We start from the raw sequence: 23,419 nt of genomic DNA on the forward strand, positions 1-23,419 counted from the left end.
CGGAGCCTTATTTTGATATGAGCGTCATTGATGAGTCTTATGTAGACGAAACGCGCGTCTGTCGTACTAAATTATAATCCTGGTATACCTTTAATAACTATTTACTAAAAAATTTCTCATTTTTGTTGAACCTGCGATTAACAGCAACACTGAGTAGGCGAGACACTGGGGTTCCGCGGAACCCTTACTATTTTTTTAATTTTATTTCAACACCTCATTAATAAATCTCAATTTTATTTTTTTTGTCCATTTTCTCTGTTCTGTAAACTTTTAAATGATTAGAAATTGGTTCATTTCAACAATAAATTTCGGATAATCAGTTTTGTCCGTCTTTTTTTCTTAGTTTTACTTTCAGTAAACACTGGTTTCCAGAAATTTTCCATTGTTCATTTAGGTTTCCATTTGAGCACAAGAACCAGAAAAGGAAAAATGAGATATTTTTTTAACAGAACTTGGGTCATTGCTTCTTTTTCAACAGTTCAATGCGGGGAGCAGTGAATAGATATGGCTTAACAGTGTCAGGAATTTAAAAGTTACATGTGTGTATGAATCTATAGTGAAAATATGTCATTTGCAAGAATCATAATTATATATATATATATTTTTTTTAGAGCAAACCGTATTTCATGAATTTACATTATGTAAAATTTCAACATATATTTTTGGTAAGGACTGATGTATGATTGGTCTACTGAGAACATATTAAAAAAGTGTTAGCGTCACCTGATTAAATGGACATCTAATTAAATTGGCACCTTGTATTTTTTTTTTTTACCTTTTTCAATGCCATAAATGGCAATTGTGATTACAACATGGTGTTATAATTGGAAAACATGCAAAAAACGCGGTCTCACTATTTAGCGACAACAAGAATTTTAGCGACAACAAGCGTCAATAAGCAACAAGAATTATTTTGGCGACAACGAGAGACAAGAAAACATATTTTTTTTAATTAAAATCAATAATTGCAATAAATATTAAAAGAATATGCAAAAGAAAATAATTTTAGCAACAAGAAAGTTAAAATTGATAGAAAAAAATTAAACATTTTTTACATATTTATTTTATCATCTATTATGTATAACAGCCAGTATTACGTTTAATTATTGTATTATGAGATTACTTTTCCTTGTGTTGTAGAACATATTATTTATCTTATAATTTGTTTTTTAAAACTCTTTTCGTGCAATATATATATATTAAGCTCGCAAAATGAAATATTTGTGCATCATTGTCCTGAAAATATTGACACAAATTGTGAAATACAAAGAACTGAAATCAAACGAGAGGAAAAGAAAATTGAAATGTGAATGTTTTCATCTTTTTATTTGTATATTGCCTCATTAAACGATATTTATCATGTTTATGCATATTGATCATGTTGATTGAAGATGAAAGGAAATTAATGACAATCTTGAGTTTTCAACAGGTGTTCACTATTTACAATGATTGTATATTCTGGCACGTGTAATTGTATAGTCATAATAGTCTGACCCGTGTACAAAGTTGAAGGTGTTAATTGGATGTTATTGTAGCAATAAAACAAGGGACACACGCGTCGTTAATCTCACTTGATGTTCCATTGTGTGTATTGTTATTACCTTAGGGTGAAGCCACATCTAATGTTGAACTTGTTCCTATCAAAAACAATGAATTATACTGTTAGAAAGGAAAAAATATTTCATGTTTTTGTTTCAATAAATCCTTCAAAGGAAAGTTGATCTTTTTTTGTTTTTGTTTCAATTTTATAGAGTGTGCATTTCCTTTGCACTACAAACATGACCAAGCTGACTGAACAAAAAGCTCTATGGCAGATTAAATTGGAGAAAGAAAAGGCTTTGCATTGCAAAAAATCTTGACTCATGGGAGAAAGTTAAACGCAATCCCAGAGTCCACTTCTTCAACATATGGTGGGCTGACAAATCCCCAAAACAAGTGCATGTGCACGTAAACCTTGCCAACGGAAACGTATTAAAAATGCTAAAACTACAACTTCAAAAAGGGCAAAAATACAGTGAACCTTAGTGGTAAAAATCTACAGCTTATCAAAATCAGGGACCAACATGTACAAAATATATAAATATTATGTTAGATAGGGATGTACATATTACTATATAATGACTAAAAATAATTAAAAAAAAATAAAAAAAATATATGGACCCCAAGGTAGAACGACGTCCTCGTCGTGGGGTCTGGAAACACGCTTAAATAATAAAGATGGCAAAGTGTGGCTGAGAGTTCTACAAATAAAGCATCGAATTAACATAACAAGAGTACACTTAGAGCATAGTATTAAGCAAATGAATCAAAATATTATATTCCATTATGCCCACTCAATATATATCTCCATTCGTTTATTCATACTTTGACTTTGATGAAAACAGATACATACATTATCTTATACATATTCTTAATATTTAAAAATAAAAAAAAGAAGCTCAATCTCTTTCTTCTTCACAAATGTTTAATTTCTTCATCTACCAATATACTAATATAAACTTCACAATCTCTGTCTTCCTCACTAATGTTTCATTTCTTCGTCTATCTATATAATAAAACATTTTAATTAGACATATCTGCTAGTAAATTTAAAAAAAACATTACATACAAATTTCTTTATATCTAATAAAAAAAAAAATGTTTTCTTGTCGCTAAATAGTCTTCTTGTCGCTTCTTGACGCTTGTTGTCGTCGCTAATTAGTGAGACCCAAAAAAACATGCATGGTTAATGAAATAATCAAACAGGTACCTTTCATACATTTTTTTAAAATTCAGCACATGTACATGTTATTAAACAGGAAGAATGAAATCTAATGAATTGGTTTGCTGTGACTGATCAAATTAGGCAGTGTCTGGCGGGTACATGATTCGGGTACAAATAGTCAAATTGCCATTCATAGGCTAGGCGTACCCACATCTGGGTCAATAATACAATGCAATCTGATTGTGAGTGAAACATGAAATATAAATGGAAATTAAGGGTAAAATGGGGATTTCCTGTAGAACAAGTGAAGAGTATGAAAAATATTATTTTCAAATTGTATTTCAGTCTGCTTAGTTAGCCACTAGTCCAATGCCCCAGACTAGTAAAATTTCATTCAGACTAGTAAGTTTTTACAAAACTTTGTTTGGCCAAATAAGAATAATATCAGAATATTGGTGTTTAGACAAGTAGGTGAATTAGTTTTTGGTGCCAGACGGGTATTTATTAGATACACAATAAATATTGCAAATTAAATGCACACTGATGGAAAATGAAGCTGCACACGTACAGTCCCTGTAAAAGAAACACATGATAAAAATTGATACTATTATAAAATGTAAATGCTTTATAATTATGAACGGTTTACAATAGAAAAACTAGAAGTATTTGACATAAAAAAATAAACTTGACGAATGAATGAAACACGGCAAATTCAATTAATAACTAATAATTAAAAACAAATACCTTGTTAAAAGGCCTTTTTCCTGTCGAATTTGTTTGGATTTGTTTTGCCACCATGAATACAGGAAGAATTTATTCTGTTTATCTTAAATTTTTGTGTTCCAGTTCTTCTTTTAAGCTCTGCAGCTACAATTGTATAAAATTAATTGACTGATTCAGATAGTTTTTAAGAAATTGTTTCAATTCATGATAACTTTGAAAAGTCTTCCCCACATGTATGTCACTCTCTTCCATTTTATTTATTAACTGAGAAAAAAAACATTCACTTTATACCTAGTATATATAAATATTTAAAAAACTTCTTTATTTACGTTTCATTCCCGATCTGATGCCATTTTATTATAAAACCCGGTGTGGGTACGCATAGCCTACGAACGGCAATTTGACTATTTGTGCCCACATGCTGGTACTTGCAGACACTGCCATCAAAGTGAAAAAACTATGTGAATGAAGTTTTTTATCCTTCATTGAACTTTGATGTCGTATAATCGTCATCATTAGTAATGCATGTAATGGATGACTTAAGGAGGCTCGCGGGTTTAAAAAATCGACAAAAAATTAAACATTTGTTTTTTCATTACAAATTTTATTTATTACACAATTAGCTATTACTTTATAATATGGCTCAAAAATCACCAAGAAAAATAGATTTGGTTTGGCCACAGATGACTTTTAAAATGTTCATATCATTGAAAAAGCTCCAAATTATCTCCCTTTGGTGCAAAAATGTCAGTTTTGGACGTTTAAATTGAAATATCTTATTTAACACATCGGTGACCTATATTTTTTATTATTGTTTTCAAACAAGCTGTACATAAACTAAATAATTGTAAAATTTTAGCGATTTCTGTAATTCAGTACTTTTTTAATTTCGATATTACCAATATTTCTCCTATTAGTTCAACAGAAAAAAAGGACAGTAACAAAAATGTATGCTTCTTTCGGAGGCAAATTGTGAGCTTAAATGAACGGTGACCCCATATTTTTATTTTATATTTCCATTAGGTATAAGATAAAGTTTAATCATAGAAAAACATAGGAAAATTCTATATTAAAAAAAAAAAGTTGATTCAGACCCGCGAGCCCCCTTATTTAAAAAAAAAAAATCATTTGTTTTCACGATATCTTCTTGATTTAATTATTAAGAGGATTCAAATTCAAAATCTTATATGTACAATGTACATGTATCCTTAACTAATGTGATAAATTTCAAAGTTATTAAGGAAAATACTTTAATATTAATATGGTGAAGCTGCTATACAAATAAACAGACACAATCATAACCATTTTGGTATTGACTTAAAATATTTGATCTTACTGGTACACATGTACTCCAATACATGTATATTTGACTTTGACACTTAACTGTTCTCATCAATCATTGATACTTTTTACAAAATCAATTTATACTGATTAAAAGTCTACATAGTTTATTCCTTATCATTATTATGGGGCCGGATCGACATGGGCAGTTTATTCCTTATCATTATTATGGGGCCGGATCGACATGGGCCCGGATCGACTTGGGGCCGGACTGACTTGGGGCCGGATCAGTTTGGGGCCAGAACGACGGGATACACTGTGTCATGTCATGTGTTCATAACCTTTACAATTTTCTTTCAGTTATACTGGATGTATTGTTGTCATGTCACTGACAGAAGAAGAAACTAACTTCCTGCGGCTTACCATCCTTGTAATCAAGTTGTCACCTAAGGCTGTCAGAGTTTTGTTTGATAACAAATTTCCTCCAACAGATCTGACGAATATCTTAAAAAGAAAATTATCCAAGTTAAAAAGTTTGAATGACAAGAAAATTATCAACCTTGCACAATGGGATCTGTTGTATCCAGCCAATAAGGGTAAGACATCAAGAAATGTCTAAGTGTTCCAAGGCTCATCACTACTTTTTTTGATACACAAAATATAGTGCATATGGCAGATTTTACAGTATTGTGTTCTGTCTCCTACTTTCATGTTGCTAATGTGACGGAGACAAAAATGAGTAACGTTAGCGACATTTGGACATGTCACATGAGCAACAACATCTTTAAAAGTTAAAATGTATGCACACAGTGATGTTTAATATATGCCTGGAGTAATAAAATTGTACAGTCTGGTTTAGAATTTCTAAATATACAGAATGTCATTTGCAGGTGTACTTTATATCAAATGAATACACAAGAAACCAAAAAATTAGTAACGTTAGCGACATTTGGACATGTCACATGAGCAACAACATCTTTAAAAGTTAAAATGTATGCACACAGTGATGTTTAAAATATGCCTGGAGTAATAAAATTGTACAGTCTGGTTTAGAATTTCTAAATATACAGAATGTCATTTGCAGGTGTACTTTATATCAAATGAATACACAAGAAACCAATTCGTAATAGTAACATTAGCAACATCTACTATCATGACATTATGTTTTGTTGCGAACGTCTTTTTGATGGACGGAATACATTTAAGGTCCTCTTGTAACGATATTACATACAACTTACCTTCTTTGCTTCTCCATCATGTGAAGGAACTGACTCTGAATCTATTTCTGCAAAGGGCGATATCGTAACTCCTATACAGGAGAGTTACAGATATAAATATATGTTGCTCACGTGACACTGATTTGGACGGAAACCTCGAACAGTAACGTTCGCAAAAAATAAAACAGCCAATGATATTGATTCCTCAAGTCCTTTGACCCCCTTACGTCATCCAAATTTAACATGATTGCTATTTTCAATTATTTATAAAACCCGGGATAAAAATAACTACAATGGGCTGTCTGAGAACTAACAAGAAAATTGCGATCGTGACATACCACAATGGACGGAAAAGACGTGACGTTAGCAACAATATTATTAAATTACCTTTTTTAGCCTTTACCAATAAAAATCTGCCTTAAAGTTATGATTAAAACACAAAAGAAGACTTTTTATTAAAATATAAGTCCATGTTATTAGGCTCCACTTATAAATAATACTTCAAAATTCCACTCCAAATAAGCTGGATGTCAGTAAAGTAGGTCATGATGTCTATTCCATGTCCAATATTTTGAAATTGAAAACCCTCTAATTCTAACATAAAACACAAACACAGAGTAATTTTTATTTTTATTTACTCAGAAAGGCACATTTTATTCAATAACATAATGCATTACTCCATTACACAGTCTGTTTCACAGTTTCAGCAATTGCTTTTTTGATGGATACAAAAAACAATAATTCCTTCTTATTGTAAAATCTGCCATAGATCATAACATTTTACACATCCTATCCATGAACATTTCCAGAAATTTATCGATTTAATATATGCTCAGATATTATGTTAAAATCATATTAAATTTTTTTTATTTATTTTTTCATGAATAAAACAGCATGAAAAGTCAATTTTATTTTTATTCTGCAAATCGTCAAAATTGGGTTTGCAGATCTGTAAACCAAGAAATTAAAAAATCCTGGCCTATCTTTTGCAAGGTGCAGGAATCTTATTGTTAAAATCATATTAAAAAATTGGAGTTATCTGCCTTTGTCTAAAATTGCTGTTAAATCAACTACAACCAATGCAATATTAAATTCTTCATCACAGTGATAAATTGATGCAATCTTTACCCTCCTGCATTTGCTCAGACATACATCATGCTTAATTACAATGTAGTTTAATTTATTGTAAGAAATAATGACCAGAGCATGTAATGAGGTTCTGCGCAAGTTTCTCAGTAATTCCCAACTGGCTTATATAATAAGTTACATTCCTTCAGGGACGACATCAAAAGATCGATGTAGGATAAAATACTTAAATCAAATAGTTTGGGGGGGGGGGGGGGTCAACATTGCTGCAAGTTTTGTTAATCCAAAATCGATTTTACATACATCCCTATTGGTCAATCAATTTTTCCCAAATTAAGTTAAGAGGGGGGGGGGGGGGGTCAGTGAAAAAACTATGTGAATTAAGTTTTTTATCCTTCATTGAACTTTTGATGTCGTCCCTTAATCACTGAGCCTTGTTATCACAGTTAAGTTTATTCCTTAAGAGCCTCGACTCATTGATTTACCATGGTCAATCAAACATGTATTAGTTTGATTTACTATAGGGTTATTCCAGAAAATAACTTGTGTGTGTTACAGATACGTTCATGAGTTGTACGTTCATCTCTGACTGTATAATATTATAGGGTTATTGCATGAATATTGGGGAATATTGTCCCGAGTAGAATTTTATATTGCACGAGCTTGCGAGTGCAATATATGTTCTACGAGGGACAATATTCCCCAATATTCATGCAATAACCCTTTATTGTATAGCAATATAATATCTACATGATCTAAAAGTAAAAAATGGTTTAAACTTAGATTTTGTCGTTGATGACGTCATGAATTTTGAAGATTTATTGCACTAGTGCAATATTACAATTTATTGCACGCTAACTTTTGGTTACGTTCTGTGGGAAATATTATATTGCTATACAATAAACTTACTTATAATTGTGAATTAATTTAAATGGCTCACAGTTCCACTTATACAGCCCTTGTTATAAATTCTAAATTTACATTTCAACATTAGCATGATTAGCACTCAACTTGCATGTACCTCACTGAATAAACAGTAATTAAAGGAAACAAAATTCTAAGTCAGGCTACAATATGTTCCTGCATTGCCCTTGTTAGTTTTACAGTGACCTTAAGTTATTGCAAAACTGTATTTAGTCTATAAATTATTATAAGACAAATTTCCATAGTACCAATATACAGAAACTTGATTCTAAAATTTATTTTGTAATTTCAAAGAATTTTCTAGATACTTTGACGTTATATTTAAGAAGACATTTAGGAAAACCAGTTGCACAATATAAATGTTTGTATATGTTTTATCTATATTTGTAGGATCTGGTACCTTTGATTTGACTTTGCTCATCTGTTTGCTCAGAAACATAGCAACACCTGCTATAAGAAAACCTGGAACAGGGTTTGATCAACTACCAAATAATCATGATATAACAGAAGGGGCTGATTTGGCCAGAATCAAATATTACAGAAATCTTATTGCCCATAATACTGATGGAACATTTAATTATACTGAGTTTAACACAGCATGGAATGGCTTATCTCAGGTACAATATACTGTGAATTCATTATATAACTGTTGCTAATGTTTTGTGAAAATAGATAAAGAAAGATGGGGTATGAGTGACAATGAGACAACTCTCCATCCAAGTCACAATTTATAAAAGCAAACCATATGGTCAAGGTACGGTCTGGACTCTTCAACACAGAGCCTTGGTTCACACCGAACTGCAAGCATAATAAAGAGCCCCAAAACATTACTAGTGTTAAACCATTCAAAAGAGAAAAACAATGGTCTAATCTATATAAAAAACAAATAACTATAATGAAATTGAGAATGGAAATGGGAAATTTGTCAAAGAGACAACAACCCACCCATAGAAAAAACAACAGCAGAAGGTCACCAACAGGTCTTCAATGTAGCTAGAAATTACCTCACCCCAAGGTGTCCTTCAGCTGGCCCCTAAATAAATATATACTAGTAATGAATAACATCAACAAACAACAACTACTGAACATCAGATTCCTGACTTAGGACAGGTGCAAACAAAGCATGTTTATAAATAACTATAATGAAATTGAGAATGGAAATGGGAAATTTGTCAAAGAGACAACAACCCACCCATAGAAAAAACAACAGCAGAAGGTCACCAACAGGTCTTCAATGTAGCTAGAAATTACCTCACCCCAAGGTGTCCTTCAGCTGGCCCCTAAATAAATATATACTAGTAATGAATAACATCAACAAACAACAACTACTAAACATCAGATTCCTGACTTAGGACAGGTGCAAACAAAGCATGTTTATTGTCTATGTAAAGCTAGTACAGGAGGTCATGAACCCCGACCATGTAAAACCAAAGACCGAAAGATTGGTATCTTGCTTCCACGCAAAACAGGCCATGTTAAGCCTAAAGAGCAAATAATGGTTAGATTGAAGTAAGAATAATGTGTCCATGTAGCTAGGTTGGTAGGTTTTCTTTTTATCTTGAAAGAATCAATGATAAACATGATAAAGAGACCGTAATTGCAGATATGATCAGCAAGATCTTCCAATTAGTCAACAAATAGCTGAATTCTCCAAACTTAAATAGATTTAGAAAAAGTGCCATAAGCAAAAATTATCAACAAGATTTGTCAATTTATCAAATGGCTGAAATTTTTTCAAATGACTCCTTTTTAGAGTCATTTACCATGTTTACCTTTGATGATTTGTTTTGCTAATTCTTCAAAAAACTAAAGAATAAAGAAAAATCTTAACGCAATATGTTATCAAGATAAGATCAACAAAATGAGATACTAGTCATACAAGTTTTACCCTTCAACCAAATATTATGAAACTTATACACTATGCTTATGTTCCCACAAAACACAAATTAAGTGTGAATGTTGTTGGTGTCACTTTAACTGTTCTAGACTTATGCCCCTTTACAAACCAAAAAAATTGCTAAATTTTTCTTTTCTGTTCTCTAACTTTAGTTTGCCGTTACCAAATGTCATTAAATTCGTTTTTGTTGTGTTTTGTTATTTGAATTTGCCATGTGATTATGGACTTTCCGATTAGATTTTCCTCTAAGTTCAGTATTTTTGTGATTTTACTTTTTTCTTATACACAATGCTTATGACCACAAAATACAGATCCAGATTGTTTTTTTGGGTCGTCACAAAAGCCATTCCAGTTTTCCATGTTGTTTTTGTCTTCTTCAGGCGATTAGTAGATTAGGATTTGGTCGATATGACCAAGATTCTAATGACCTAAGAATAGCTTGTTTGGATGGTTCTGACAGAGAAGTCTACAGAGAAGTACTTAATACAAACCAAAAACTAGAACAGCTGAGAGTAGAACTCAAAGAAGAACGAGAAAAAACAGTACCCTGGACAGAGCAAGGTTAGAAATGACTTCTGTTGATTTATAATTAAAAACATGCCAAAAAATCTGTATGACAGGGTTGGGATCGGTATTTAAGTTAATAGGAGCTTTGACCAAAATTAACATTTTGTGAAAATAAACTCATCATAGATATCAGGACTATATTTAGTATATATATGCCAGATGGGAGTTTTGTCTACAATAGACTCATCAGTGACGCTCGAATCCAAAAAAGTTTAAAATGCCAAATTAGGTACGAAATTGAAGAGCATTGAGAACCAAAATTCCTAAAAGTGTTTTCAGATTAAAAAATAAAAACAATACCTCACAAGCGGGTGACAATTTTTTTCAATGTTACTCTCTTGTCAACCCCAATCAAAATCGATAATCTAAAAGGACAATGAATAGAATTTGCATCAAGTTATTTATTAAATACAATGCATAAGTTCTATGTTGTGGCTCAAATTTTATTATTTGACTGTCAAAATAAACAACCTGTTCAAAGACAAAAGTAGACAGATTTTAAAGCACGAGTCAGACCAATTTTACTCAAAGTCTTTTAGATTTTATCCTTTAAACAGGAACAGAGGTAAGACACAAAGCAAATCAAGATGTAATCAGGGGGTTGAAAGATGCTTCAGTTTTTTTTTATTTTAAAAAAAAGAGCACCCTTGCACACAAACAAATCGTGTGGCAAAACATTTTGTTTGTTTTCCTTGATTTCGAATCATGTAGATGCTTCTATGCAAAAATACCTTGATTTAAAACGCTCGTTGACTACAGCATCGAAAAGGTACCACCAAAACCCAACGCTCGTTGACAACAGCATTGGAAAGATATCACCAATAACCAACATAGCAACAACAAAAAAATAGTGGACAAGAATGGCCAATAAAACTTTTCGGGTCGCAGTGATTTTACCGGGTTGGTCGTGTGAGGGGAAACAAACAATATTTTATTTTTGGCCTAGAGGAAAATGTTTTTTATAATAATTTTTTCCCCAATTTGTTGTTAAGCCTGCAAAGGAGGCAAGACACTGGATTCCGCGGAACCCTTACACAATTTTTGGACATTAAAAAGTTTTGATCATTATTTCACTCTGATCATGTTTGATGCATAAATTACAGACTAATACAAATTGAGGCTATTAAAATTTATTTCCTACAAGAAAGCACTATTGAATTTCTGTTTTATTTGACATTTGAATCTGTTTATAAATGTTTATAAAGTAAATAAATTGGGAATATCATACGCTATACACGGCATATGCCGCGATGACATACGCCGTCCGACACTGCTATTCGCGGCATATGCCGCGATGACAACGGATTTTTCATTAGGACTCTTAAACCATTCGGTTTTCATTCGGGTCCTCTCTAATTTTTCCTTGTATGAATCGAGGATATGCAAGGTCTCATTTGCGCTTGAAATCCCGGCAATTTTTATTGTAAAATCATGCAGTAGAAGGAAAATTGAAGGAAAATAAAAACAAATATTTTGACAAATGCAAATGGCGGAAATCGGAAACGAAGCTGTAAATATGGAAATATTTCAGCATTTCTATGGCGAAACTGACGACGAGGATTAGTTAAAAGGTTTCTTGTTATCTGAATGTGTTTATTACATTCAATTCGTGTGGGAAATATGATTTGATAGATCATTACGAGACGTAGAAAAAGGGGGGAAAACGGAGGTTGACTGAAATTTTGAGAACGGAGCCTCTGATTTGTGCCACGATTACATAATACGTTGTGTATGGTGCAATACGCTACGGAATCGTGCAATTGTTGTCTTCTTTATTTATATGGCAGATAAAACAACAAAATAGATGAAGACTAAAAGTAGTTTTTATTCCAAATTCAACACAAATGTAATAAATTACACCTTTTACCTGTAAATTACCTGAAAATGCAGGTAACCTGATAAAAAATTTACTGAAATAACTGCCTTACATTACAGTTCATACTCTTCTGAACATTTTTCATGCAATAACTTTCTCTGTATCTCTTATAATAAAAAAGATACAGCAGTCTGAAAAAGAATATACTGTTCTAATGAATGAACACAAAAAAAATGCAGCAGCAGCAGCCATTTTGCTATTTTTTTGTGTAGCGTTGAAAGGGTTAAAACAACACAGCATCATGTTAATCCATTAAAGGAATGCCTGTTACATTTTTTCTGTCTATGAAGAAATAACATAAAATGTGGTTCACACTGAATAAAGTGTGTAGCAGGTTATTTAACAGTGTGCACCACATTTTTTATGTTATTTCGAATAGACTGACAAAATGATACAGTTATTTCTTATAATTTAATTCTAAATTCATTTAAACCGGCTTAAATCATGAAAAAATGTTGATGAGTCACATGATAAAATTGTGATATGATAAAAAAAACAAAGTCAGCCAATCAGAAGACGCATTACATCTTAAATTAGATTATTACTGTATCTTTTTAAATTTTTAGATAGAATTGACAAGAGAATTCAACGATGGGAAGAGAAGGACAAAAAGTTTATAGAAACGGCTTCATATGATGCTATCTGGACAGGGATTGAGCAGAATCAGTGTGTATTGGTAACAGGGAATTCTGGGGCTGGGAAATCTGCAGTCATACATCATGTGGCTCTTAAGCTTAGGAACATAGGGTATAAAATACTCCCAATTATACAGCCAGGTGACATTTTCCGATATCATAATCCTAATATATCACAAGTTTTTGTGTGTGACGATGCTTGTGGAAAATATTATGCAGATACTGCTATTATTGAGGAATGGATCAGGTTTGAAGAGGATTTGAAACTTTTATTTGATAACACTGATATGAAACTCCTAATTAATACAAGACTTATTGTTTCTCAAGATGAATGCTTTAAAATGATGTTATTCTTAGACCCGTGCATAGTAAATCTTAATAGTCCACATCATAGATTAAGTTTGCCTGAAAGAAAGGCAATTTTAAATAGGCATCTTTTAAATGAAGATGATGATGTTGAAAATGATGAAGCTGATGAAATTCAGATAAGCCAAGAAAGTTTGGAAAGTCAAAATTGTTTTCCACTTTTGTGTGAATTATTTGGGGAAAACAAATCTTTGAGAAACAATCCTGAGGCATTCTTTTCAAAGCCCTTTGAAGAATATAGCAAAAATTTAGAAAGACTTAAAATGAACAAAAGGTCACTAAAATACTGTGCCTTAGCAATTTTAGTTGTTTTTAATGATAATTTGACTGTGAAAATGTTGTCAGATTTAGAAATAGATAAGGAAGATGAAGAAAAAATTGATGCAATATGTGGAAAAGTAGGTCAACCAAAAGGCACTTCAAGGCAAAGTATTATGGAAGAACTTGAAAGTTTGGAAAATATTTATGTGAGAAAAGTCAATGGAAAGTTCAGAAGCCTGCATGACAAGATGTTTGACTTCCTCTCATCAAAAATAGGGCCAACTGTTGGACTTTGCTTATTGAAATACTCTCCGTGTACATTTATTAGAGAAAGAGTAAGACTTTATGGAGGTCAAAAAGATGATGATGAAAATATAATTCTTCTTGATAGTGCATATGAAGATGACTATTTCAAAAGAATGTTTGCAGATATTATGGATGGTAATATAAAAGATGTATTTTTCAATAAACAAATGCAAGATAGATCTTTTGAAGATGCTCTACTCAAACAGTTTAAAAGAATGAATGATGATGATCTTGAAAAGATGATGAAGAAAAGCGGGGATTATTCAAAAACTTGTGGAAATTCCTTCCAAAGAAGCAATTCTACAATTGTTTCATTTCCGAACCTTACCAATTCATCTGAAGACATGGATGAAATAGCAAAGTTTCATCTTTCTTACATGAATTCTTTACTTTACCAAGAGGAGACTAGCACTTTTCATTGGTTGATGGCTCAAGGATTAGACAGAGCTTTTAGCTATGTTTTAGAACGGTTTCCAAAATATGTTAAAGAGAAAATTATGCAGAACTATAACCTGTGTGTCTCGTTAGCAGCTCTACAAGGACGAACTGAAATTTTGAGTGAACTGTTAATGAAATATCCACGTGAGGCATTTGAGAAGGATGCCAATGATAAAAGATACTACCCAATATTCATATTTGTGTGTTTTACTGGAAACCTTAAACTGGTTAAATTTTTGCACATGAGAGACCTAATATATCCTGAAAAGACAGAATCGGGAGAATCTGCTCTTTGGGTTGCTGCCTATTCAGGGCAGATTGATGTATTAGAGTTCCTTATTAAATATTTAAAGGAGTTCCCTTTTTTAAAGGAGTTCCGTATTAATTCTGTAAACAAGCAATATGTGACTCCACTCTTCATTGCTTCACAAAGAGGACATGTTGAAATTGTAAAACTTCTTCTTCAGAATGGTGCAGACGTAAATAAATGTAAGAAAAATGGAGCATCTCCACTGTTTGTTGCGTGTCATGAAGGACATCTGGAAATTGTGAAATTACTACATAAATCAAAAGCTGATGTTAACTTATGCAAACATCAGAAATTATTAGGTGAGGCTGATCAAATTGGGCTTGAAATTAAGGGGTGTATCTCACCATTGTTCATAGCTTGTAAAATTGGAAATTCAAAAATTGTGCAATTTCTACTGGATCATGATGCTGATACAGAGATCTCAACAGAGATTGGTAAAACTCCGCTTTTCATTGCATTACAAAACAGTCATGAAGAAATTGCAAGACTTTTAATTGAAGGAAAATGTAATGTCAATCAAAGTATGGCTAATGGGTACATACCATTGACAGTAGTTGCTGGAAAAGGGCAGGTCAAAATCATCCAAATGTTGATCGAAAATGGAGCTAGTGTAAATATCAGCAATCATGAAACAATTAGTTCAAAATCAATCTGTGAGAAGAATATTCCATGCAACAACAACATTCCTCCAAGTCCACTTTCTATGGCTTCTTTAAACAATCACTTCGACGTAGTGAAAGTTTTGATACAAAATGGAGCAGATATAGATTACCGAGGTGTCGAGGGTGCTACTGCCTTATTTGAAGCATCTGAAAGAGGAAATATTGAAGTGGTGAAATATCTTCTATCAATGAAAGCCTCAGTTAATATACCTACCTATAGGGGACGAACACCACTGTTTGTTGCAGTGCAAAGGAGATTACATCAAATAGCCACTATACTCCTTGAGAACAATGCTGATGTTAATCTATGCAGAGAGGACGGTGTTAGTCCACTTTTGAGGGCAACCATTCATGGTGATGCTAAGCTTATTAAACTTCTATTGAAAAACAAAGCTGATCCAAATCTGGCAACTTCAGAAGGACTTTACCCAATAATGTATGCAGCAAGACAAGGACATACTGAAATATTACTCTTAATAATCAAATCAGGTGCCCAAATGGAGGCAAAAAATAGTAAACATCAAACACCATTATGGATAGCAGCCTTCTATGGTCAAAAGGATTGCATGCAATGTTTGCTAGATTATCATGCAGATATTTTTTCAACTGACCAGGATGAAGAATCGGTGCTGTTGGCTTCTAGTCGACATGCAGATGTTTCATTAATACAATGCCTCATTGATGCTGGGTCAAATGTAAATTTATGTAATAAAAAGGGCATCAGTCCACTGTTTAGGGCAGTAGAACTTGGGAACTTGAATGTTGCTAAGTATCTAATTAGTGCAGGAGCTAATGTGAACTTACAAACTACTGACAATGATTCTGCTTTAATCATTGCAGGACGTATGTCAAACTTAGAGATGGTGGAACTGTTGTTACACAATAAAGCAGATGTTGATGCCACAAATCGGAAAGGACACTCGTGTCTGTGGGAAGCTGTACTGAATGGGAATAAACATATAGTCTCTTTATTACTTGACAATGGAGCCAATTGTGAAATAACGATAGAAGGAAAAACTTCAATAGTACTAGCTGAAGAATTGAATTATTATGATATTGCTGATTTGCTGATCGAAAAACGGGGACGTCTTAAACAGTGGTTAAGGACATTTGGATGGTTAATGTCTTTGTATTCAAAAGTCAATAGTACTGTCTGATTGGTGTCTTATGCATGCATGAAACTAAGCTCTGGATAAGAATATATATAATTTGATCACAAATTTGCTACTGTGGATTCATCAGAATTCGTTAGATACCAAATTTCCTTGGTTTCGCCACGAACTCAAATGTTAAGGTGGTACCTAACACTGCAGAGAGGTAACTCTGTGAAATCAGCAAAACGTTTTAATTACTTGTGTTGTTAAGGAAATATTAAGCCTCAATGATCAAAATTAGTGTTTGTCAAACTGCTGTATAACCTTTTTTGTCAAAGGGTGGAAGTAAATACTTTGTCAAAATTTTATGAAAATCAAATGAGCCAAATTAAATTAGTGAAGGTGTTGGGTACCACCTCAAACGAACTTAATATTTCATATGTTTAGTTAGTTTAAACATATTTATCTTAAGTGGAATGGGAATTAAGTTATTGAAACTTATATTAATCCTTTCCTCTTTCGTTTTCTTTGTATGCACAAATTTGCAAAACCAGGAAATCCTCAATCCAAGAAAATTGATCGCCACTAACATAACTAAGATAATGAATTCACAGTAAACGATTTATATTCATGTTATTTTTCTACTTGCAAAACATATATGGTTTATAATAATGACTTCTTACTTTCACATACTTGGCTTTCAAATATTTTGCATTGAGCATTCCTAATGAAGATAAATCTAAGACAGTGCTTTGGACACATGCAATTTATAATATGTTGTTAATATATTTAGTAGAGTTAACTTTGATTTACTAAAAAAATAACCCATTAGTAAGATTGCTTTAAGGAAACCCACTTTTTTAGAGGGGGGATAGTCTTTTAAAAATCCCATCCTTAACATGATTGGTTGAAAGTTTGTTAAAAATCGTCTGCATCATTTTATGAAAGAAAGACAGATAAACTCATGTACAGATACGCTTTGTTAAAACCCACTCATGATAGACTCATTATTTAATTTATTTATATCTCTCTTTTTATTTACGTCAATTTTTGTCGAGCCTGCAACTTTTGTTGCAGAAAGCTCGACATAGGGATAGTGATCCGACGGCGGCGGCGTTAGCTCACTTCTTAAAAGCTTTATATTTTAGAAGGTGGAAGACTTGGATGCTTCATACTTTGTATATAGATGCTTCATGATACGAAGTTTCCGTCAGTCACATGTCCAATGTCCTTGACCTCATTTTCATGGTTCAGTGACCACTTGAAAAAAAAGTTAAGATTTTTTGTAATGTTGAATTCTATCTTATTATAAGTAATAGGATAACTATATTTGATATGTGCGTACCTTGCAAGGTCCTCATGTCTGTCACCCAGTTTTCAGTTGACCTCGACCTCATTTCATGGATCAGTGAACAAGGTTAAGTTTTGGTGGTCAAGTCCATATCTCAGATACTATAAGCAATAGGGCTTGTATATTCCGTGTATGGAAGGACTGTAAGGTGTACATGTCCAACTGGCAGGTGTCATCTGACCTTGACCTCATTTTCATGGTTCAGTGGTTATAGTTAAGTTTTTGGGTTTTGGTGTTTTGGTGTGTTTTTCTCATACTAAATACAACAGGTCTACTATATTTGTTGTATGGAATGATTGTAAGGTGTACATGTCTAGCGGGCAGATGTCATGTAACCTTGACCTCATTTTCATGGTTCAGTGGTCAAAGTTAAGTTTTTGAGTTTTGGTATTTTTATTTAATACTATATGCCATAGGTCAACTATATTTGGTGTATGGAAATATTTTATGATCTTTATATCAGTCGCACATGTTTTATTTGACCAAGACCTCATTTTCACGGTTCATTGCACAGTGTTAAGTTTTTGTGTTTTGGTCTATTTTTCTTAAAACTATAAGTAATAGGTCAACTATATTTGTTGTATGTAAGCATTGTTAGCTGTACAAGTGTACATGTCTGCCTGGCATGGTTGATCTGACCTTGACCTCATTTTCATGGTTCATTGGTCTTTATTTAGTTTTCATGGTTAATGTTAAGTTCATGTGACAGTTTTTAATAAAGCTTTATACTTAGTACTATCAACATAATATCAATGATTAGTATAGAAGGCGAGACATTTCAGTGTGTGCACTCTTGTTATACTAACTTAAGCTTTCATCTTGGGTAATTAGAATATAGATTTAAACAATTCTGATACGTTTGATTTTTCAGAAAAGTAAAAATTGAACTGGATTTTGTTGTCATTTTGTTAGCTCATCTATCTAGAGGGACCGAGTTATGTTTTTCTCATCACTTGTCGTCAGTCGTCGTCCGTCTTCTCTGTAACAACTAGGCCAAATGTAACCAATCGTCATAAGGGTAGTAGCGGGGCAGCGACACCAGAGTTACAAATACGTCTACTGAATAAAAATCTGGAGTTCACTTCTTTTTTTAGTATTACTGTATACCTTTAATCTTGTGAGCTTTTATAGCTAGGAACTAGAAAAAACAATGGATATAAGGTTATCTATTTATTACACCACGTCAGTACATATAGAGCAAAATACACAAAAAAAGCAAAATGACAGTGCTGTTATTGCTGTTCTCCATCACTAAATCACATCGAGGCCTTCAATAAGTCTTCAATATCGTCACTTTTAAAACAAAACAAAAATAATGAACAAGACTAGCTCTACAAATAAATTAACATAACCGAAATCATTAGTTGACTCCTTATAGTTGTTCTTGTTCGTTAAAGACGATTAAAACAAACTATTCACGTTTATGCCTATAAATTAAAGATACATTTATACTTTAAATAGTCTATTAGTGTCAGATCTGCGAGACAAGATCTATAAATAAGTTAGTAGACGCTTCTTCGCTCATCTAGCCCAAAGACCAAGTTATTATTCTAAATCAATTTAGTTTTCGAGTATGAACAAATAAAATTGAGAAAGGAAATGGAAATGTGTCAAAGCGAGCAGACAACAACCAAAGGCCACCAATGGGTCTTCAATGTACAGAGCGCAATTAGAGTATTCACATACTCGTTGACATCACTAAAAGAAACAAAAAAATTATGTCTTCTTCATATGAATATCAGGCACAATCCTTCATGTTAGAGGTATATCTGTTTTGGGCAGGGTTGATGCTAACAATACAATAATGAATTTGTAAATGTCGAAATCGTGAGTCAACTTATTGTCTGGACACTAGAAAAATGCTTAATATGACCACTTTTTATACCCCTTATTCCTAAATCAAAGTGACCATAACCCCAAATTGCTACACCTGTATACAAAGGAGTCATTTCCCTCGAATGATACCCATTATCATTCTGCGGTTTACATGATACAATGTACAATTATATGATTTATTAATGTAATTCTTTGTGCTGTGTGTTCTTGCGTTTGTATTCCGGTATCGTATAGTTTGTCATTTTAGTGGTATATTACCATATAAACGGGATGTTTTACTAGCCATAAAACCAGGTTTAACCCGACATTTTTTTAAGTGTCCTTTTCTAAGTCAGGAATATGGCAGTTGTCACTTAAGTTCGTTTTCTGTATGTTAGCATTTGTCTTTGTTGTTTTTCAGTGTTTCTTTGGTACCGTTGTGTACCTCTTATAGTTTTGATTGTTTGAGATTGTGACCCGGATCTGTTTTTCTCTTAATCGAATTACGAATATTGAACGGCGGTGTAATACAGTTGCCTTTATTCAGCCTGACGTTTAACAAAAAATATAAAATCAAAACTTGCAAAATTAGCAGCATATATATAAACGAAATCTTACTCTTTATATGTATGAACATAGATTTATGTGAGTCTGTCGTAAGGCTCAGTTTTCCCAAACTGTCAATTTGAGCTTTAATATGCCATTACTAAGTCGTGCTATTGCTCGTCGTTTGCCATCTGTTTTTTGTCGTCCGTCGTATTTAGAAAAAAAATCATCTTCAAAATCTCTTTCCCAAAGTAGAAAATAGAACGGCAAACATTAACACAAGGATCATGTTTTAGGGACGGAAAAATACTGATTAAAAAAAAAAACACTTTCTGCAACTTATATTATCAAGATACTGGAGTTCATAATTGGTACACAAATGTTATGTTTTGAGGTCGTGTTTATTTAGATATAAACTAAAATCTTGAAATTGGCTGGTGGTCATTGAAAGAGAACTTTCTATTTTAATGTAGAAACATTGCAACAGCGCCTGTATGACGGATACACTAGTTGATCTTCTACTTTAAATGCTATTCCAGGATATGTTTTTTCCAATCATTATTTTCTTGATACTAGTACATGGATGATCGTTATAAAATATCTGTTTTGCAGATGACGATGGAAAGTTTCCAATTGTCCTCACCATAATCCCGCCCTTTTTTCTACGAATGTGACACACCTAATAAGACTTATCACTGGGTTTGCTCTGTTATAATCTTCACGATTTGTCACATTAGAAGCAGGATCTGCCTTAGCTTTCAAAGTACCTGTGATCACCCCAAGTTGTCGGTAGGGCTTTGTTGCACCGTCGTTGGGTTTCTATGTTCTGATTTGTGTCCTTTAGTTTGTTTTTTGGTCTCTTGTTTATTTTTATCATGGAGCTGTCTGTCCAATTTGGAATTGTGAGTTTGAATGTCCTGTCCCTTTGGTATGTCTCTTCTCCTTTTTAGCTCAAGTGGGCTTTTCACATCGCTTGGCGGCCGACGTCCGTCCTTTGTCGTCGTCAACTTCCGTCGTCGCTAACATTGATAAAAATCTTCTCTAAAACCACGGCCAAATTTAACCAAATTTAGTCATAATCATCAGTTTTAAAATGTGTCCGATGACCCCGCTAACCAACCAAGATGGTTGCCATGGCTAAAAAAAGAACATAGGGGTAACATGCAGATTTTCGCTGATATCTCTAAAACCAAAGTATTTAGAGTTAACCTGACATCAAGTGAAACTGATAATCAGGCCAAGATCTACCTGCCCCGAAATTTTCAGAAAAATCTTACAACCCGTTGTTGGGTTGCTGCCACTGAATTGGTAATTTTAAGGAAATTTGCAGTTTTTGGTTATTATCTTGAATATTATTATAGATAGAGTTAAAATGTAAACAGCAATAATGTTCAGCAAAGTATGATCTACGAATAAGTTTCATGACCAAAATTGTCAGTCGACTCCTTTGTGAGTAATTGCCTTTTATATTATAGTCAAATTAAACAATTTTCGTAACTTTTTGTAATCTTTTACAGACATATTCTTCTCTGAAACCATTGAGACAAATTTTACCATACTTGACCATAATCAGATTTTTTGTTGTTTTTAGTCTAAACTATTTGTTTGACGACCCCGTCTTCAAACTATCCGTTCCAAATAACCCGTTGTTTGGTTGCTGCCCCTGAGTAATTAATTTTACAGAAATGTTTGCAGTTTTTTGTTATTATTTTAGATATCATTGTAATAACTTATATAGTTATCAAAGTTACCAGGATTATAATTTAGTACGCCAGACGCGCGTTTAGTCTAAAAAAGACTCATCAGTGACGCTAAATTCCAAAAAAGTTAAAAAGGCCAAATAAAGTACAAAGTTGAAGAGCATTGAGTATCAAAAATTCCAAAAAGTTGAACCAAATACGGCTAGAGTAATCTATGTCTGGGATAAGAAAATCCTTAGTTTTTCGAAAAATTCTAAGTTTTGTAAACAGGAAATTTATGAAAATGACCACATTATTAATATGCATGTCAACACAGAAGTGTTGACTACTGGGCTGGTGATACACTCGGGGACGAAACGTCCACCAGCAGTGGCATCGACCCAGTGTTGTAAATAGGTATCAAAGGTACCAGGATTATCATTTAGTACGGCAGACGCGCGTTTCGTCTACACAAGACTCATCAGTGACGCTTGAATCCAAAAAAGTTAAAAAGGCCAAATAAAGTACAAAGTTGAAGAGCATTGAGGATCCAAAATTCCAAAAAGTTGTGCCAAATACGGCTTAGGTCATCTATGCCTGATATTATATCTTATAATTTTAATTATGATTTTAACCTTATTTTACATGATTTCCACAGCATCAGTAAATACAGGTGAGCGACACAGGCTCTTGGGAGTCTCTAGTAAAAAGTTGTACATATATTTTTTATTGAAGTAATTGCTCTTGAATATGTTGAATGATAAGTTACCCATATCTTCTGTTATGGCCAAATAATTCAAAAGTAAGGAGAAACTGTAGAAAAATCAGCAGTACGAGTTCATCAAAACATAAACTCTTCATGAAAATTCAAATTTAAACAATTTTCGTAAAGGAGTAGGTCCGATAAGGGCCGGTTTTGGTCTCACATTTCAAGTTCATTTTACGAAAGATTTATGTTTTCTTGTCTATGCGTCCGTTCGTCCGTTGGTTCGTCGGTCTGTCTCGCTTCAGGTTAATGATTTCGGTCAAAACAGTTTTCGATGAAGTTGAAGCTCATTTTAGTTTGTACATATTTTCCCGTTGATATGATCTTTCTAATTAAAAATGTCAAATAGATTTTTTAACACAATTTCAACGTCCACTGAACATTAAAAAAATGATATATATAGTTCGAGTTTTAGATTGAAGTTGTTGGTCCAGGTAGTTTATGATGACCCCAATTTCACAGTCCACTGAATATAGAAAATGATAGTGCGAGTGGGGCATCCGTGTGCTATGGACATATTGTTTTTACTGCGACGGCTGAAATCCTCAATAGATCGATATATTCTCAAATGATTTCAAAGAAGTGTAAAAAACAGTTTGCTACGTTGACACCACGTGTTATCGATACGGCATTACGATTAGAAGGAAAAAATTTGTTTGTTATTGTATTTAATTGATCAAATAATAAAATTTTACGGAGAGTCGATGGTGTGTTTTAAATAAATGAAAAAATAGATATTAACAAAAATACCGAATGACATGATACATTTTAAAAACAAAGGGAGTCCATGAACCCAAACTTTAACCCCCCAACACAAGATGAATGGTTCATGCCTTACAACATAAACATGATCAAGTGTTCAAATTAATTCGCTCTAATGACATGCGCCAGCTATAACACGCCTTTCCTAAAAGC

The 23,419-nt window shown here is 33.0% G+C and overlaps 1 protein-coding gene across 2 annotated transcripts; it reads left to right on the forward strand.

Moving 5' to 3' along the window:
* The first annotated feature begins 451 nt into the window (after positions 1–451).
* Positions 452–18,590, forward strand: LOC143052139 (uncharacterized). Of its 2 annotated transcripts, none has more exons than XM_076225101.1 (5): positions 452–539; positions 5,069–5,304; positions 8,326–8,552; positions 10,213–10,393; positions 12,842–18,590. In XM_076225101.1, exons 2-5 carry the CDS (start codon positions 5,091–5,093, stop codon positions 16,408–16,410), a joined length of 4,191 nt encoding a protein of 1,396 aa, XP_076081216.1. In that variant the 5' UTR covers positions 452–539; positions 5,069–5,090; the 3' UTR covers positions 16,411–18,590. The 2 variants fall into 2 exon arrangements, with proteins under 2 accessions (XP_076081216.1, XP_076081217.1); XM_076225102.1 differs by having other exon boundaries at positions 468–543.
* Positions 18,591–23,419: the final 4,829 nt, after the last annotated feature.

Source organism: Mytilus galloprovincialis, chromosome 11, assembly GCF_965363235.1.
Source record: "Mytilus galloprovincialis chromosome 11, xbMytGall1.hap1.1, whole genome shotgun sequence".
In the NCBI taxonomy this organism is placed as follows: Eukaryota; Metazoa; Mollusca; class Bivalvia; order Mytilida; family Mytilidae; genus Mytilus; species Mytilus galloprovincialis.

Bases quoted from the DNA above. Each gene is read 5' to 3' on its own strand.
- LOC143052139 (XM_076225101.1), top strand. From the start codon at position 5,091: ATGTCACTGACAGAAGAAGAAACTAACTTCCTGCGGCTTACCATCCTT. The intron at 8,553-10,212 runs GTACAATATACT...TGTCTTCTTCAG, and splicing joins CATGGAATGGCTTATCTCAG to GCGATTAGTAGATTAGGATT. The intron at 10,394-12,841 runs GTTAGAAATGAC...TTAAATTTTTAG, and splicing joins AGTACCCTGGACAGAGCAAG to ATAGAATTGACAAGAGAATT.